This window comes from Leptodactylus fuscus, chromosome 2 (assembly GCF_031893055.1).
Source record: "Leptodactylus fuscus isolate aLepFus1 chromosome 2, aLepFus1.hap2, whole genome shotgun sequence".
NCBI lineage: Eukaryota > Metazoa > Chordata > Amphibia > Anura > Leptodactylidae > Leptodactylus > Leptodactylus fuscus.
This window is the reverse complement of record NC_134266.1, coordinates 113830978-113847987: the sequence shown is the minus strand read 5'-3', so window position 1 is coordinate 113847987 and position 17010 is coordinate 113830978. Positions and strand designations below refer to the sequence as shown.

At 42.3% G+C, this 17010-nt stretch overlaps 1 protein-coding gene and 2 pseudogenes across 1 annotated transcript in view; 2 read left to right on the top strand and 1 right to left on the bottom strand.

Annotated features, from left to right (window-relative positions):
- SYTL1 (synaptotagmin like 1) overlaps positions 1 to 12083 on the top strand; it is a 64935-nt gene extending 52852 nt beyond the window's left edge. The window contains exons 10-15 of the mRNA XM_075264435.1: positions 1273 to 1375; positions 3616 to 3777; positions 5204 to 5282; positions 5590 to 5689; positions 5836 to 6041; positions 11645 to 12083. Of these exons, the coding sequence (XP_075120536.1) occupies positions 1273 to 1375; positions 3616 to 3777; positions 5204 to 5282; positions 5590 to 5689; positions 5836 to 6041; positions 11645 to 11784 (790 nt within the window). The 3' untranslated portion in view covers positions 11785 to 12083. The remainder of the gene's footprint in view (positions 1 to 1272; positions 1376 to 3615; positions 3778 to 5203; positions 5283 to 5589; positions 5690 to 5835; positions 6042 to 11644) is intronic.
- LOC142196430 (5S ribosomal RNA) lies at positions 7714 to 7822 on the bottom strand (annotated as a pseudogene).
- Positions 10060 to 10168, top strand: LOC142196358 (5S ribosomal RNA; annotated as a pseudogene).
- Positions 12084 to 17010: the final 4927 nt, after the last annotated feature.

The window sequence follows — 17010 nt, the reverse complement described above, 5'->3', positions numbered from 1 at the left end:
CACCTGTATTGGATTTAAATTTGGCCTATAGAGGCCGATTTATTAACACAATAACAAATCAAATACTTTAACATATACATTAACCGCTTATATGGGTGGTAATTACACATTCATATTTTCCTGGATATAAATATTTATTTATTTATTTTTCTATTGTGCAGGGATGCACTATGGCTGGTTTGATATTGAGTTTCTTAAGACAAACGACCTTGAAACTATATATAATATGGATTTTTACAGGATTATTGGGCTAAATATATTCTTGTTGGAATGCTGTTAGGAACCTGATGCAACAAATAACGCAGTAAGCCCTGGGCAACTAGAATCCTCAAGCACTGGGGCAAAAATGGTTCTGGGTGTGCTACGCCAACCAGAGCGGAATTAGGTCCTGGAGTTCTTCACCAGAGCTCCTGATGGTGGAGTTGAACTTGGTAAAAGTCCGAGGCCTGGATCCGCAACTGCCCAGAGAGCGACACACACCCAGCGAACCCCAAGTAGGAGGACCCAGAAAGACCCAGACACTAAGTCCCAGCAAGCAAGATGGTCTGGAGTTGGAAATGAACAGGAGGGTAATCCAGGGAATTCAACTAGATACCCAAGGAGCAGATTCGTGGTCAGGCAAGCCGAGTCGATAGCTGGAGGTCACATGGTAGCAGTAGGCAGAGGTAGAAGCGAAGTCGAGGAAGCCGGGTGATATATCGGAGGTAAACGGAGTAGCCAAATCCGGATCCAAAAGGGAGGTCAGATGGAAGCCAAAGGTCATACACAGGAGGTCAGGAAGATGCCAAATCAGGATCACGGAGAGGAGGTCTGTAAGGCAAGCTGGGTCATACACATCCAGGGAAATACAGGTACAGGGAAAGAGGCAGGAGGAAGCAGGACAGGAGACAGGGAACTGGAGAGAGGCTCGTCACTAGGGAAACTGATACCACAGGGAAACGAATAACCAGCGACGGGCCGAAACCAAAATGAGGCCTAAATAGCCTCAGGCCCGCCGCTGACCCCCCCTGACCCTGGAAGTGCCAGTCCTGGCACTAGGGGGAAACCAGAACCTCCGCACACTCAAGCGGAGTCTTCTGGCCTACCCCAGTGCTGGAACAGGCTGACACTCTGACGCTGAACAGGGATCGGCCCTGGCCCAGCCTAACAAATGCATTATGTTGCTTGCCTGTAGTGATGCTCACTTTTGCAGATTGTTTTCCATGCACCTTGTCAAATAAATCTGAAATTAGTAAAAAATATGGATTTTCTTTCTTTAATAAATATCCTTAGGTATGTGAAATGTTATTTGCTCCCTGACAAATCTGTGCAAGGCAAGAGGAAAACAAAAGTTAAAAAGAAGACTTTGGACCCCCTCTTCAATGAAACTCTTAAGGTTAGTTCAAGACATAATACACTCATTGACAAAAAAAACTAATGCACTCACATAGAAATGTTAGATTACTGAAAAGCTCAGAATAGTTTTGTGATGGGGCTCCTCTAATTAAAAGTGTAGGTTGCACCACCACCCATTTGTAGATCAAAAAATGTGGCCCACATACAGTATAATACCACATTTACTGGCTTCCACCATATATTATCTCCTTTTAATGACCTCCTTTATTGATCCCCATGCAGTATAACACCCCCTTTATTTAACTCTACAGTATACTGCCCCCTTTACTACTGAATGTTTATAAGAACGATAGGTAATAACTTTTTACTACCAGAATACCCCCTTGAAGATTTCAACTACATAGTTGCTTATTGTGTATTTGTGCTCGAAGAGGATCTGTCAGGTCTCCTGACACATCTGCTTCTCTTATTCCTCCTGGAAATGTTTGAATGAGCTGACAACCCAGTGTTATCAATTGGGGTCTCTCACTGTCAGCTCTATAGGACGGTGCAAACAGTGTGTGCAAGGAAACGTTCTACTGACATGGGGTACGGTAACACCCAGTTGCTAATATAGTCATACATTTCCAGGAAAAATAATAGAGAAATGGCACAATGGTCTACCATGATGTGAGTTTCTTCAAGCTAAGTTTTTTGTAAAAAATCTTTCTGGAATAAGATAAGATAATCCTTTAATAGTCCCAAGGTGGGGAAATTTCAGTATGTTACAGCAGCATAGTAATACAGGTACAGGATAATACACAGTAATATAATACAGACGTAGACACACATATGCTGAGAAGAGAAGATATACTAGGAGTCCATAGCAGCTAAGGAACAGAAGAAGAAAGAAGGAAGACTTCAGGATCATTTAGCTCTCTGGGCGGAGTGATCTTCACTTGGTCTGATGTAGATTATGTAGCCTGATCGCGGTTGGAAGCAAGGACTTGTGATAGCGCCCCTTCTCACATATGGGGTCAAGCAGACGGTCACTTACAGTGCTGCCAAGTGCCATCAAGGTCTCATGGGGGTGGGATTTGTTCTCCTGCATGGAGCTCACCATGGACAATATCCTTCTGTCATCTACCACCTGTACTGGGTCTAGGAGGTTCCCCAGGACAGAGCTGGCCCTCCTGATCAGCCTGTCAAGTCTATTTCTGTCCCTGGTTGATATACTGCTCCCCCAGCAGGCCACACCGAAAAAGATGGCTGAAGCAACCACAGAGTTGAAGAAGGCCCTAAGAAGTGGCCCTTGGACTCCAAAGGCTCTCAGCCTCCTGAGCAGGTAGAGTCTGCTGTGACCCTTTCTGTGCAGCGCCTCCAGGTGATCATCTCAGTCCAGTTTATTATTGAGGAGCACACCCAGGTACTTATAGGTCCTGACTATCTCAATGCATGTCCCTTGGATCTCCACCGGGCTCGGAGCACTTCTCCGTTTACTAAAGTCCACCACCATCTCCTTGGTATTCCCAGCATTAATCCTGAGGTGGTTCAGCTGGCACCATTCAACAAAATCCTGATTTAGGTCTCTGTATTTCCTATCGTCATCATCAGTGATAAGGCCGACTATAGCAGAGTCATCGGAGTACTTCTGTAAGTAACAGCTGGAGGAGTTGTGCCTAAAGTCAGCAGTGTACAGTGTGAAGAGAAATGGGGCAAGAACTGTACCTTGTGGTGCCCCCGTACTACAGATCACAGTGTCAGACACACAGTCCCGGGCTCTAACATACTGAGGGCGGTTTGTCAGGTAGTCTGGGATCCAGTTGGACAGGTGATGGTCCACACCACCAAGGTTCAGCTTCTCCCTCAGTAGCCCTGGCTGAATGGTGTTGAACGCACTGGAGAAATCAAAGAACATTATTCTCATAGTGTTCCCTGGTTTCTCCAGGTGATAGAGAGCTCTGTGAAGAAGGTGAATGATGGCGTCATCTACCTCAATATACGGCCTATAGGCAAACTGGAGGGGGTCCAGAGCGAAGCACATTAGAGGGCATAGGTGTATCAGGACCAGTCTCTCTAGGACCTTCATCAGGTGGGATGTCAGTGCTACAGGTCAGTAGTCATTGTAGCCCATCGGGTTGGGTTTCTTTGGGACTGGTACCACACAAGATGTTTTCCACAGCTGAGGTACCACACTCAGCTTTAGACTCATATTGTACATGTTCATAATAACACCACACAGCTGGTCTCCGCACCAGTTTTCCAGACCATGTTACATATGACTCTGTTTATACCTGACAGTACAAGATTGAAAGATCAGAAATACAAAGTCGTTTTCTAAACCTTTCCGTGTGGCATCGTGGGTCACTAGCAAGAAACATTTTCTTGGGAGAAGTAGAATTGGAACTTGCAACTTGGGACTGGAGCCAAACTCAACCTGCATGGCATAACCTTCAGCCAAGGGTCAGTGCAAAGTTTCATCACTGAAGAACACTAAATCCAGTGTATGCTTCCAAGCGTGCAGTTTATACATTTCTATAGAGATATATGTATATAATTGTCTTGTTAAAGTTCTCATAAAGTGACCAGATTTCTTATTAAAAAAAAAACTGTCGGTTTATAGAAATTGTGCTCTCTTGAATGGTTGCTAGAAATGGACTCAATAGTAGTGTGAATCAGTCTTACAAGGACCATCTCGTATTTATTTGTAGTTTCATTTATTAATGTGTAAATATTATAAGGAAAACATTTGGTTTTGTACCGTGTTAGCCAGTGTGTATGAAATATAAAAGAAACAAAAAACTTGAGAGTCTTCAGTAGTTGATACCTTTTTTTAATGGCTAACTAATAATGATGACAGATTACAAACTTTCAAAGCTCTTGGCTTCTTTCTCAGGTATATTTAAAAACAACTTCTGAAGGATGCATATTTATGTACAAAGGGACACATAGGAATAGAATTTTAGGTGGGAGGGTGGAAGGTTATTGGTACATAGAAGTAAACAATTCAACAGTTCCCAAGATCCTTATCAGTTCAAAGAGTGGTCTTTTTATGGCTGCCTCAGATCAGTGATTCCTATAAGGGACCATAAACCCATGTGACAGATTCAACTCCTCCTGGAGTGTATGGAGTGTAACACACCTAATGTAGTGTATTTAATAATATGCACCAAGTGTTCTACTGAAAATCTGTATGTTGTAGAGACTGGTCAGAAACTTAGAATGCAGATGAACTCACACCACCACACAAATAGAGAACAAAGAATGGACCTTCCCATGTTAAAACATTTCTGCAATGAAGATCATAATATCACCAATGACATGAAAATTTTGATTTTAAGAGGAAATTTCAAATCTAAGAAAGACAGGAGGATTTATTAGTACAAGCTCATGACTCTTTTTCATACACTCCAGGAGAGGTTGAATCTGTCACATGGGTTTATGGACCCTTACAGGAATCACTGATCTGAAGCAGCCATAAAAAGACCACTCTTTGAACTGATAAGGAGCTTGGGAACTGCTGAATTGTTCACTTATATGTACCAATAACCTTTCACCCTCCCACCTAAAATTCTATTCCTATGTGTCCCTCTGTACATAAATATGCATCCTTCAGAAATTGTTTTTAAGTATACCTGAGGAAGAAGCCGAGAGCTTCGAAAGTTTGTAATTTGTTATCATTATTAATTAGCCATTAGAAAAAGGTATCAACTACTGAAGAGTCTCAAGTTTTTTGTTCTTTTTATGTGTAATTATTGTAATAGACAGGAGAACTGCACAATCTGCATATATGTATTTCCTTTGTGATATATAGTTTGTTTATTGTCATTTTTCCAGTTTTGGGTCTTCTGCCTGACAGACCAGCTCTAACTTGTTATACATTTCACAGACACCTTTATCACCAGACTTTTTGTATAGTCGAGGAAGGCTCAATTTGGCTGCAAAATTCATTCCTCAGGGTTCTGATGGTGAGCTTTCTGCTTTTATTTTCTTCTTTCATTGACTCTGCTACAGTTTCCATTGTTCATAAGTGAATCATTGTTTCCTTAGTAAAGGTCTGAATGAACAGTTTGTATAAATTGCCCTTCTAGGGGCAATACTTGGAGCAGCAGATCAGCAAGCACAAGGTTTCTTCTCTTGTCCAGAGATTTCACTGAATTACATTTACATAATATATTGCCTAATCATACTCTGTTCCATCAAATAGGTCTTCAGAAGGGAACATTCGTAACCTTCTAATTACATTGCCACCCTTTTGTTTTCCTTTCATGGCAGGTTTAGGACTTCCACCCACTGGAGAACTGCATATTTGGGTGAAGGAGGCACAGCAGCTTGTTCCGCATAAAGCTGGAAATATTAGTTCATTCGTAAAATGGTATAGTAACCAAAGAAATTCAATGTTAATTTCCACCCTTTATAGCTTATTGTGGAAGGGGGTAGGCTTACAACATATTTGTATACGGTGTCATTGTTAAGTTTTTTAATATGCTGTATCCTTACTCCTGTGTTACCTTCATATAGTTGTGTGCTCCCAGACGACAATCCATCAAGTATTCAGCGCACACGAGTAATTCAGCGAAGTTTACGGCCAGTATACAATCATACCATGGTATATGATGGTTTTCATATGGAGGACCTGACTGAAGCATGTGTAGAATTCACAGTCTGGGATCAAGGAGCTATATCCACTCGACCTCTTGGAGGTATTCGTCTCAGCACTGGTCGAGGTAAATCAAGATTTCATCTTTTAGAGACCTTAGGCCACCTGTAGGAAAACCGTGCTATGGTATACAGAAGAGGCTAGCAACAATTATTAATCTCTAGAGCCACATTCAATTCTAATAAGTGGTCTTGAGACATAATAGGTTTAAGGACATTTTTATTAAAAACACTTTTACTTAATGTATCTAATCCAAATTTTTAATACTAATAAACTAAGGAACAAATTAAGAAGTCAAACAGATCAGCTTAAAGGTGACACAGATCTTGTACTGCTACAAGTGTAAGGATCACTTTAATAGGCTTTTTCTATGGCGTGAATGAGAATTTAACATGTTATAATTTTTGGTTCATGCACTGGGTTGGTGGTACCAAAATACAACTGTTATCACAAAGGGTACCCCTTACTTGATGGCTAAAACCTAACTTTTATTAAATAATTTGCTAAAATTCACTCTAAATATTCCCACTACACAAACACATACACACCCAGGACCCTATATTCCACCTGGTCCCTATAAGTGAAAATAACTTAGGAGGGGGTTGGTTCCTGTCAGTTCAAGGGTTTAGAATCCAGTTGGTGGTTTCACTGGATTATTTTAACTGTCAAGAAACTCCTTTCAATGTGACCCCTTCCTAATACCACACCATGTAAAACCAGACAAACAGCACTGTATGGCCAACAAAGGGTTAGTTGCTAAGGGTTAACTGCAATGGGGGCAACACCCATAGTGTCTCTTGTGGGTCAGTAACACAAGTGGCCTGTTTATATGCAGGACTAGACAAAAAACCCAATATTCATGCAGCCCAGCTAGTTCCTGGCCAGTCTAACAGTGCTACAGTTGTCTATCAATACATCATATTTCTCATTTATCTCTCTATCTCTCGACGCGTTTCGCCACAAAAAGGTTCATCAGGAGAGCGATACTTAATAGCAGAGTGGAGTAGTACATAAAATAATAAAGAGCTGCGGTGAAAACCACAATTCCTGCAGCCCTGGTGGTGGGCTGCAGTGCTGGTAGTGAGTCTGACGCCATGTGCTGTTTCAGCCGTCTTTATATAGATCCTATTCTGGTCCTAGTCCCCGCCCTCTCACTGCCCAACCCACAGCTCCGGCCCGTCAGATAATCCTGGTCGGTTACGTCATAGTGGGAGTAGCTCATGGGGCGTGACCGTAAAGAACACAATCGTCACATGACTCAAGGAGGACAACAAAGCCCATATGGCAGGTAAATTGATTGTAAAGAGGCAATCCTCACTGCAATCACAGTATGCAGCGATCATGACACGGCAAGTTCCGCCATAGAATCCTGATCTTGCTATCACACTTGAGATAGTTAATTTCATATTATAACCTGTGAGTCCGATCTCTTCTTATGGTGTATATATTATACTCAGATCGATTACAATGTACCTCATGACAAATCCACTGAGTGTCAGTTGTAGTGAGCTGTACCTTATTGTACATCTTTGCCTAACACATCCAATCGCCAAGAAATATGCTCACATTAATAAACTGTTGGGAGCCAAAATGGCCCACAGTCTGCATGTATTCCTCATAGTTGCTACAAAAATTATGTTGTTAGGCTTCATCATTATTATATACGTTTTATGTGTACTCTGTTGATTGTCATGCCCAGTATACATCATTGATAGTACCATATGTAATGAATTGGACTGACCCTACAGCACCTGGTATTCCCAGGCGGTCTCTCATCCAAGTACTAACCAGGCCCAACCCTGCTTAGCTTCCGAGATCGGGCATGTTCAGGGTGGTGTGGCCGTAGGCAGATATGACCAGCTTCATCTCTTGTATACACCATAGACTCCTATGTGGTAATTGTTGCTATATGGCAGGACTGCCGTTTCTTAATCCGGATAGCTAAGTGTCTTTAAATATTTCAGAGGAAGGGAAGGAAGGATATGGAATCATTCATACCCATTGGTTTAATACAATTGAACCTAAAGATCCATTGGGTTTCTTTTTGCAATAACACATTCTCCCAATCACCCCTCCTCGCTGTTTTTTTAACACACTCCATCCCTTGGAATTTTAGGCTGAAAACATCACCCCCATGTTTTTCACGTATGTGGTTCGCTACTGGCGTATCCGTACCTCTCAAAACATCGCCCACATGTTCTAAAATCCGTCGGCGAAATTGCCTTTTTGTCTTGCCGACATAATTCATTTTACATGGGCATGATATTACGTACACTACACCTTCTGTCCGACATGTGATAAATTCATTGGTCATATATTTTTTACCCGTGGAATGAGCCAGCACCTCACGGCCCTTTTGTATGTAGCCACAGGCTCTGCACGAGCCACACTTATGAGTGCCCATGGGTGGAACAGAATTTAACCAGGTAGTTCTCATTTCTGGTTCTAAATGGCTCTGCATGAGTCTATCGCCTATGTTGCGTCCCCGTCTATAGGTCACAGATGGTGTCGGGGAGATGACCAACTACCATCTGGGGCGGCCCTGGCATCTTTGGATGTGGAGGCGCTCTACAGCTCCATCCCCCATGATAAGGGATGTGAGGCTGTGGGGCGCTTCCTTAGGACCCGGGGGACTCAGTATGATCGACACAGCACATTCATTCTCCAACTCCTGCATTTCATCCTCACCCATAACGCTTTTCTATTTAATGGTCGTGTGTTCCATCAAAAGCAGGGCACCGCGATGGGGTGCCCCGCTGCACCAACTTTCGCGAATCTGTATTTGGGGGCGTGGGAGGAGGAGGTGGTGTTTGGGGAAGATAGTGAAAAATGGACTCAACACATCGTTTTGTGGTTACGCTACATAGACGATGTCATGTTGATATGGTCCGGACCCACTCAACTTTTTGAGGAATTTGTCAGTTTTTTGAACATAAATGAACTGAATCTGAGATTTACCTCAGTAATCCATCCCAAAACAATTGCCTTACTGGACATTGAAATCACAATTTCGGATACAGGGAATTTAACAACTACGCTGTATCGGAAAGAGACAGCGACCAATGCATTATTACGGTATGACAGCAACCATCCACAACCTCTAAAGAGAGGTATCCCAAAGGGACAGTATCTCAGAATTCGGAGAAACTGTTCCTCATTGGCTGAATATGACAGACAATGTGAGTCGTTAACGTCACGATTTGTCAGCAGGGGATATCCAAAATCTCTTTTAGAACAGGCTAGAAAACAGGCTAGAGACACCCCGAGAGAGGTATTACTGACACCTAAGCCTAAAAAACAAAATGATGGAATGATAAGACTCATCAGTACATTTGATCAGCATGCACCCGAGGTCCGCCACATATTGGATACTTACTGGGGAATATTACAGCAAGACCCAGATATCAAAAGGGTCATCTCCCCGACACCATCTGTGACCTATAGACGGGGACGCAACATAGGCGATAGACTCATGCAGAGCCATTTAGAACCAGAAATGAGAACTACCTGGTTAAATTCTGTTCCACCCATGGGCACTCATAAGTGTGGCTCGTGCAGAGCCTGTGGCTACATACAAAAGGGCCGTGAGGTGCTGGCTCATTCCACGGGTAAAAAATATATGACCAATGAATTTATCACATGTCGGACAGAAGGTGTAGTGTACGTAATATCATGCCCATGTAAAATGAATTATGTCGGCAAGACAAAAAGGCAATTTCGCCGACGGATTTTAGAACATGTGGGCGATGTTTTGAGAGGTACGGATACGCCAGTAGCGAACCACATACGTGAAAAACATGGGGGTGATGTTTTCAGCCTAAAATTCCAAGGGATGGAGTGTGTTAAAAAAACAGCGAGGAGGGGTGATTGGGAGAATGTGTTATTGCAAAAAGAAACCCAATGGATCTTTAGGTTCAATTGTATTAAACCAATGGGTATGAATGATTCCATATCCTTCCTTCCCTTCCTCTGAAATATTTAAAGACACTTAGCTATCCGGATTAAGAAACGGCAGTCCTGCCATATAGCAACAATTACCACATAGGAGTCTATGGTGTATACAAGAGATGAAGCTGGTCATATCTGCCTACGGCCACACCACCCTGAACATGCCCGATCTCGGAAGCTAAGCAGGGTTGGGCCTGGTTAGTACTTGGATGAGAGACCGCCTGGGAATACCAGGTGCTGTAGGGTCAGTCCAATTCATTACATATGGTACTATCAATGATGTATACTGGGCATGACAATCAACAGAGTACACATAAAACGTATATAATAATGATGAAGCCTAACAACATAATTTTTGTAGCAACTATGAGGAATACATGCAGACTGTGGGCCATTTTGGCTCCCAACAGTTTATTAATGTGAGCATATTTCTTGGCGATTGGATGTGTTAGGCAAAGATGTACAATAAGGTACAGCTCACTACAACTGACACTCAGTGGATTTGTCATGAGGTACATTGTAATCGATCTGAGTATAATATATACACCATAGGAAGAGATCGGACTCACAGGTTATAATATGAGATTAACTATCTCAAGTGTGATAGCAAGATCAGGATTCTATGGCGGAACTTGCCGTGTCATGATCGCTGCATACTGTGATTGCAGTGAGGATTGCCTCTTTACAATCTATTTACCTGCCATATGGGCTTTGTTGTCCTCCTTGAGTCATGTGACGATTGTGTTCTTTACGGTCACGCCCCATGAGCTACTCCCACTATGACGTAACCGACCAGGATTATCTGACGGGCCGGAGCTGTGGGTTGGGCAGTGAGAGGGCGGGGACTAGGACCAGAATAGGATCTATATAAAGACGGCTGAAACAGCACATGGCGTCAGACTCACTACCAGGGCTGCAGGAATTGTGGTTTTCACCGCAGCTCTTTATTATTTTATGTACTACTCCACTCTGCTATTAAGTATCGCTCTCCTGATGAACCTTTTTGAGGCGAAACGCGTCGAGAGATAGAGAGATAAATGAGAAATATGATGTATTGATAGACAACTGTAGCACTGTTAGACTGGCCAGGAACTAGCTGGGCTGCATGAATATTGGGTTTTTTGTCTAGTCCTGCATATAAACAGGCCACTTGTGTTACTGACCCACAAGAGACACTATGGGTGTTGCCCCCATTGCAGTTAACCCTTAGCAACTAACCCTTTGTTGGCCATACAGTGCTGTTTGTCTGGTTTTACATGGTGTGGTATTAGGAAGGGGTCACATTGAAAGGAGTTTCTTGACAGTTAAAATAATCCAGTGAAACCACCAACTGGATTCTAAACCCTTGAACTGACAGGAACCAACCCCCTCCTAAGTTATTTTCACTTATAGGGACCAGGTGGAATATAGGGTCCTGGGTGTGTATGTGTTTGTGTAGTGGGAATATTTAGAGTGAATTTTAGCAAATTATTTAATAAAAGTTAGGTTTTAGCCATCAAGTAAGGGGTACCCTTTGTGATATAATTTTTGGTTCCCCTTATTTCATTGTTTTAATTTATTTTAAATTTGACTTTTATTGAGAAGAAAAAAGAAAGTTTTTACAATATACAAGAATAAAAAAAAAAAAACATCGAGAAACTATGCATAAACCAATATAAACATAGGAACATTATTTCATTGTTTTAATAAGTGATATCTGAAATATTATGTCCACCATTACAGGAAGCAGTTATGATATTCCAGTCAGCTGGATGGATTCTACTGAACAGGAGAAAGAATTTTGGGAGACAGTAATAAAAAATCCAGGACAATGGACAGAAGAGACATTGCCACTAAGACAGAATCTAACCCCCCGCGGATAGCATTTTGCAAAAGACCTACTTTTACCTCAACTGATAATTGTAAGCTGGCCATAGACATTAGGTAACTGCCAGAATAAAGTTCCTTAGCTTGCCATTATCCCACCTGATCCTTATTGCGCCTCCCCCACTACCAGGCACGGCTGGATTGGCTGAAAGAACATTTGGGAAGAAGAGCTGAGCGGCTGACACCTACAACATGGACTGTCCTTTGGGAAACATGAGGTTCAGCTAAAGAAAATTCCAAATAACTGAACCTCAGGATTTGTAGACTAAAATTAACGAGTGGGAGCAACTTTACCAATCACTTCTAGCTAAATGTAGTTTCAGTCATAGATAGCAAATATCTCTTCTATTTTGCTAAAACTAAATCACTGATTAATACTAATTCAGTGCATTAAAGAAGCACTTGGAAAATTCATGGGATCCTTGTCTTGAGTTATGATCTTATTCTGACCTGATAAAATGCACGAGTTTAAGGCCGGGGCCCCACGGGAAAAGCCGCAGGAAAAATTGCGGCGTTTTACAGTCAGGGCAAAATGCATGGGATTCTAGTGAATCTCATGGCCACTTTGTGGTAAAAACCATGGAGCGGACGCGCCGCAATTTCCAAAACCGCCGCGGTTTTGGAAATCGCAGCATGTCAATTATACCTACGGAAATGCCAGTGGTTTTCCCATAGGCATAATTGAAACAGAAAGTCCATGGAGGAAAACAATGCAAACTTTCTGTCTAAAGCGCTGCGGGTAGAACCACGATGTGTTGCTGCCGCGTTTTTTCCTGCAGTGCTTTTTTGCTGCGTTACATCCTGTGGGGCCTTAGCCTAAAAATCAGAATCTCACTGCCTTTATGGACTGTCACCCACAGACCTTCTACAGGAATGGGGGAATTTATCTGTTCAGAAACAGACCGAATGATGAACGGCCAAGGTTATGAGTGCAAAATGCATGGGGGGGGGGGGGGTAGAAAATGATTTTGCTGGCATGATTCTTTGAAGTACAATAAACTGGTAGATTACTGAAATGAATACAAATCATTTGCCTTATTATCTTACCCCGAACTTACCCCAATTTATAAGACACTGCCCAGAAATACATATGTATTAAATGCTATGCAAAGATCTGTAACACGACTTAATAAAAGAAATGCACTTTTATTATATGTGTCTGTATGTCATTTTGCATTATTTGCTTGATATACATTGCTTCCTCAAGGTACAATAACCTTAAAGGGGTTTTCCGGGCAAAAAATAATTTTTCAAAAAAGGTCTGTTAGTCCTATTATTTGGTTAATAGGTGCACACAAATACATTTCGCACTGTTCTGGGTGATTTCTGGGGTTCTATGGGAGCTCCTGGCATCTTCTGCATTTGTTAACATCTACATCTTCTTGTTCTGTGTTTTCCTGTGCCTCACACCACCTCCCTCTCTCACTCACTCCCCCTCCCTTTCTTACTCATACCCCTCCCTGTTTCCCTAGCTACACTCATGCCCACTACACCCTTAGCAGCCATCTGTAGACTCCTAGTTCTCACTCAATAACCTTCTCCATTGGCTGTAATATTGTAATCACCTTTATATACCATCATTACAGTCACATAGAGAAAGCTTCAGGCAAGCAATGAATATATATATGCACACATACATACATTCCTATATACATAAACTGTATAATGCTTTACAGTGGCCCCTGCATAATAAAATATGGTTCAGAGTGACCTCCGCACATTATAATGCTCCCCTAGTGGCCCCTGCACAATATAATGCTCAGAAGTGGCCACAGCACAGTAAAATATGCTCCACAGAGGCCCCTGTACAGTATAATGCTCCACAGTGGCCCTTTCTGGGCTTGGAGTGTAAGCTTCTTTCCGGGGGTGCAGCTATATCTTAGACCGACACCCCAGGACATCAGCAGAAGGTCAAAAAAGTAATATATGTAGGTCACATGACCTATATGTATTACAGTAAAACTAAAAAGAATGCATAATAAATATTATTTAGAAAGTTGGGGAGGCATGGGGGCTTATTATAAAAATATTAATTTATTCCGGACAACTCCTTTAAGATATATTTCCACCTTACAGTAGTCTATCGTAAAACTATATTTCATATAGCATGGCATACACAGCCATCTGTGGCACTTGTGATTGATTAGAAGATCCAACCAATCAGGACAGGCATTTCACTTGTAAAAGACAAGCTTTACTGAAATGTATTTACTGGTCGGCTGTATTAGTATGGTACAGTGCAGTACTAGCTATTACAGTATGTACCTTACCTGTGCAAGGTGGAATTGCTACTCTGGACACCAGGGGGAGACAACTCCATTGTATTTTTCTAGTACTCTGTAGGATAAATTTATAAAGCCTTTGTAGGACACTAAAGTGGGCAGTAGTTTTACAACTTTTTCATCTTATTTGCACAAACATTTTGAAGCACTTTGCATTTTTGCACCAGTTTACTTTTGAAAATGGACATGGCTAATCCGTCTAGCAATCCGTGCACCAGATTTATTACATGCAATTTATTTTTTTCTTTAATGTTTCTGAAATTGTTGCCGTGTTACTCCTGTAAGAAGTAAGGGCTAGTTCACACGGGGCCAAAGGGGTGTATTTTGACAGCGGAATCCACGTCATAATCCGCCCCTTTACAGTGGTGGTCTAGGGAGACCTTTCTTCAGCCGGATTCCACGGCCCGCTTCTGCCTGGCAGCCGCAACCTCCGGTGTCGGCCCATTCATTTAAGCCGACTTCGGGGTGGGGGAAGCCGCGACCACGACATCGTGGCAGGCAGGTTTTGACCATATTTTGACTTGGCTCCCCGAGTCAAAATATGGTCAAAATCCGCCCCCCCGCCCCCCGTGTGAACGAGCCCTAAAACTGGAAAATGTCAGAATGTGTTAGGCCTGGTTCACATCTGCATTTGGTATTCCATTCGGGGAGTCCACTTGGGGACCCCTGAACGGAATACTGAATGTATTTAATCGGTTAAGGACCGGGCCCAGAAGTGCGTTAAGGAACAGGCTTCTTTTTTCAAAACTAACGTGTCACTTTAAATAGCAATAACTTTGAGACGCTTTAACTTACACAAGTGATTTTGAGATTGTTTTTTTCGTAACACATTATACTTCATGTTAGTGGTAAACAATAATCAATATTTTTGTATTTATTTATAAAAAAAGACTAGGAAATTTGATAGAAATTTGGAAAAAATTGCAATTTTCAAAATGTGAAATTCTCCTCTTTTAAGGCAGATAGTCATACCATCCAAATACATGAATAAATATTATCTCCCATATCTTTGCTTTATATTGGCATCATCTTTTGATTGTCTTTTAATTTATTTTGGATGTTACATGGCTTACAAGTGTAACAGCGATTTTCCAGATTTACAAGAAAATTCCCCAAACTAATTTTTAGGGACCACTTCAGTTCTGAAAGGAATTATAAAAGCTTATATAATAGAAACCCCCATAAATCACCCCATTTTCAAAACTGCACCCCTCAAATTATTCAAAACAGTATTTGGGATGTTTGTTAACCCTTTAAGCATTTCATAAGAATAAAAATAATATGAAAATGAAATTTATACATTTCATTTTTTTCACTAATACATTCATTTAGACCTAAACTTCACACATTCACAAAGGGTTAAAGTAGAAAATACATCTCACATTTTGTTATGCAATTTCTCCCGTACACAGAAATACCCCACATGTGGGTGTAAACTGATTTTTGGGCACACGGCAGTGCATGGAAGGGAAGGAGCGACACTGGGTGTTTGAACAGCATATTTTGCTGGAATAATTTTCAGGCGCCATGTCTCATTTGCAGAGCCCTTAGAGTACCAAAACAATGGAAACCCCCCACAAGTGACCCCATTTTAGAATCCACACCCCTCACAGAATTCATCAAGGGGTATAGTGAGCATTTTAACCCTACAGCTGTTTCACAGATTTTACTAACATTAGGATGTGTAAATGAAAAATTACAAAAATGTCACTTTATCATAGTTTTCATTTTCACAAGGGGTTAAAGGAGTTAAAGCCCCCCACAGTTTGTTAAACAATTTCTCCTGAACATGGCAATACCCCATATGTGGTTATAATCTGCTGTATGGGAACTTGGCGGGGCTTGGAATGGAAAATGGCTTTTGGATGGCAGATTTTGCTGGAATAATTTTTAGGTGCCATGTCTCATTTGCAGACCCCCTAGCAGTGGCATAACTACCACCATAGCAGCAGAGGCAGCTGCCACAGGGCCCGGGACATTAGGGGCCCGGTGACAGCTACCCCTGCTACCCCCGCTCTTATCACAGACAAACTGTTGTAACTGCGATAAGAGCAGGGGAAAGCTTGTAGGACCTTGTGTGACGTCAGCCATCACATGACTAGGTGGACGTGTCTTTATAGCCCGTGCAGTCAGTCCTGGAAGAGATGAAGAGAAGGAGAGACGTGCTGCTAGATAATGAAGGGGAGGGATTAATGTGAGATGCAGAATGGAGAATGTGTGTGTGTGTCTGTGTGTGAGTGTGTATGTATGTGTGGTGTGGAGGAGGGGGAGGTCAGTGTCCTGATATCTGTGTATTAGGAGAAGGGGGAGGTCAGTGTCCTGATATCTGTGTATTAGGAGGAGGGGGAGGTCAGTGTCCTGATATCTGTGTATTAGGAGGAGGGGCAAGTCAGTGTCCTGATATCTGTGTATTAGGAGGAGGGGGAGGTCAATGTCAGTAGATGGATCAGTACTCTACACAGTTTGTATTCAGACTTGCTTGCAATTGCTGTGTCATGTGACATCCGTGCATTATTAAAGATGGCCAACACCACCAAAGACTGCAGCGGAGCCGGAGACAGGTAAGTAACTTTTTTTTTATGTCTGTATCTCGCCTCAGTCTCCGATTATTATACTCTGGGGTCTGAAAATACCCCAGAGTACAGTATAATAATTGTTCATGGGTGTTCATTATGGGACCTAATCCCGTGTACAGGGGCCACAATGGGGTATAATACTGGGTGCAGGGGCCACTGAGGGACATAATAGAGCGCGCAGGAATGCGGCGTGGGGGGGGGGGCGATCGGTCAAGGTCTTCGGTGTCGGTCAGGAGGGAGGGGGGGGGGCCATGTCAAAAGTTCGCCACGGGGCCCCGCCATTCCTAGTTACGCCACTGGCCCCTAGACTACCAATACAGTGGAAACCCCCTAAAACTGACCCCATTTTGGAAACTACACCCCC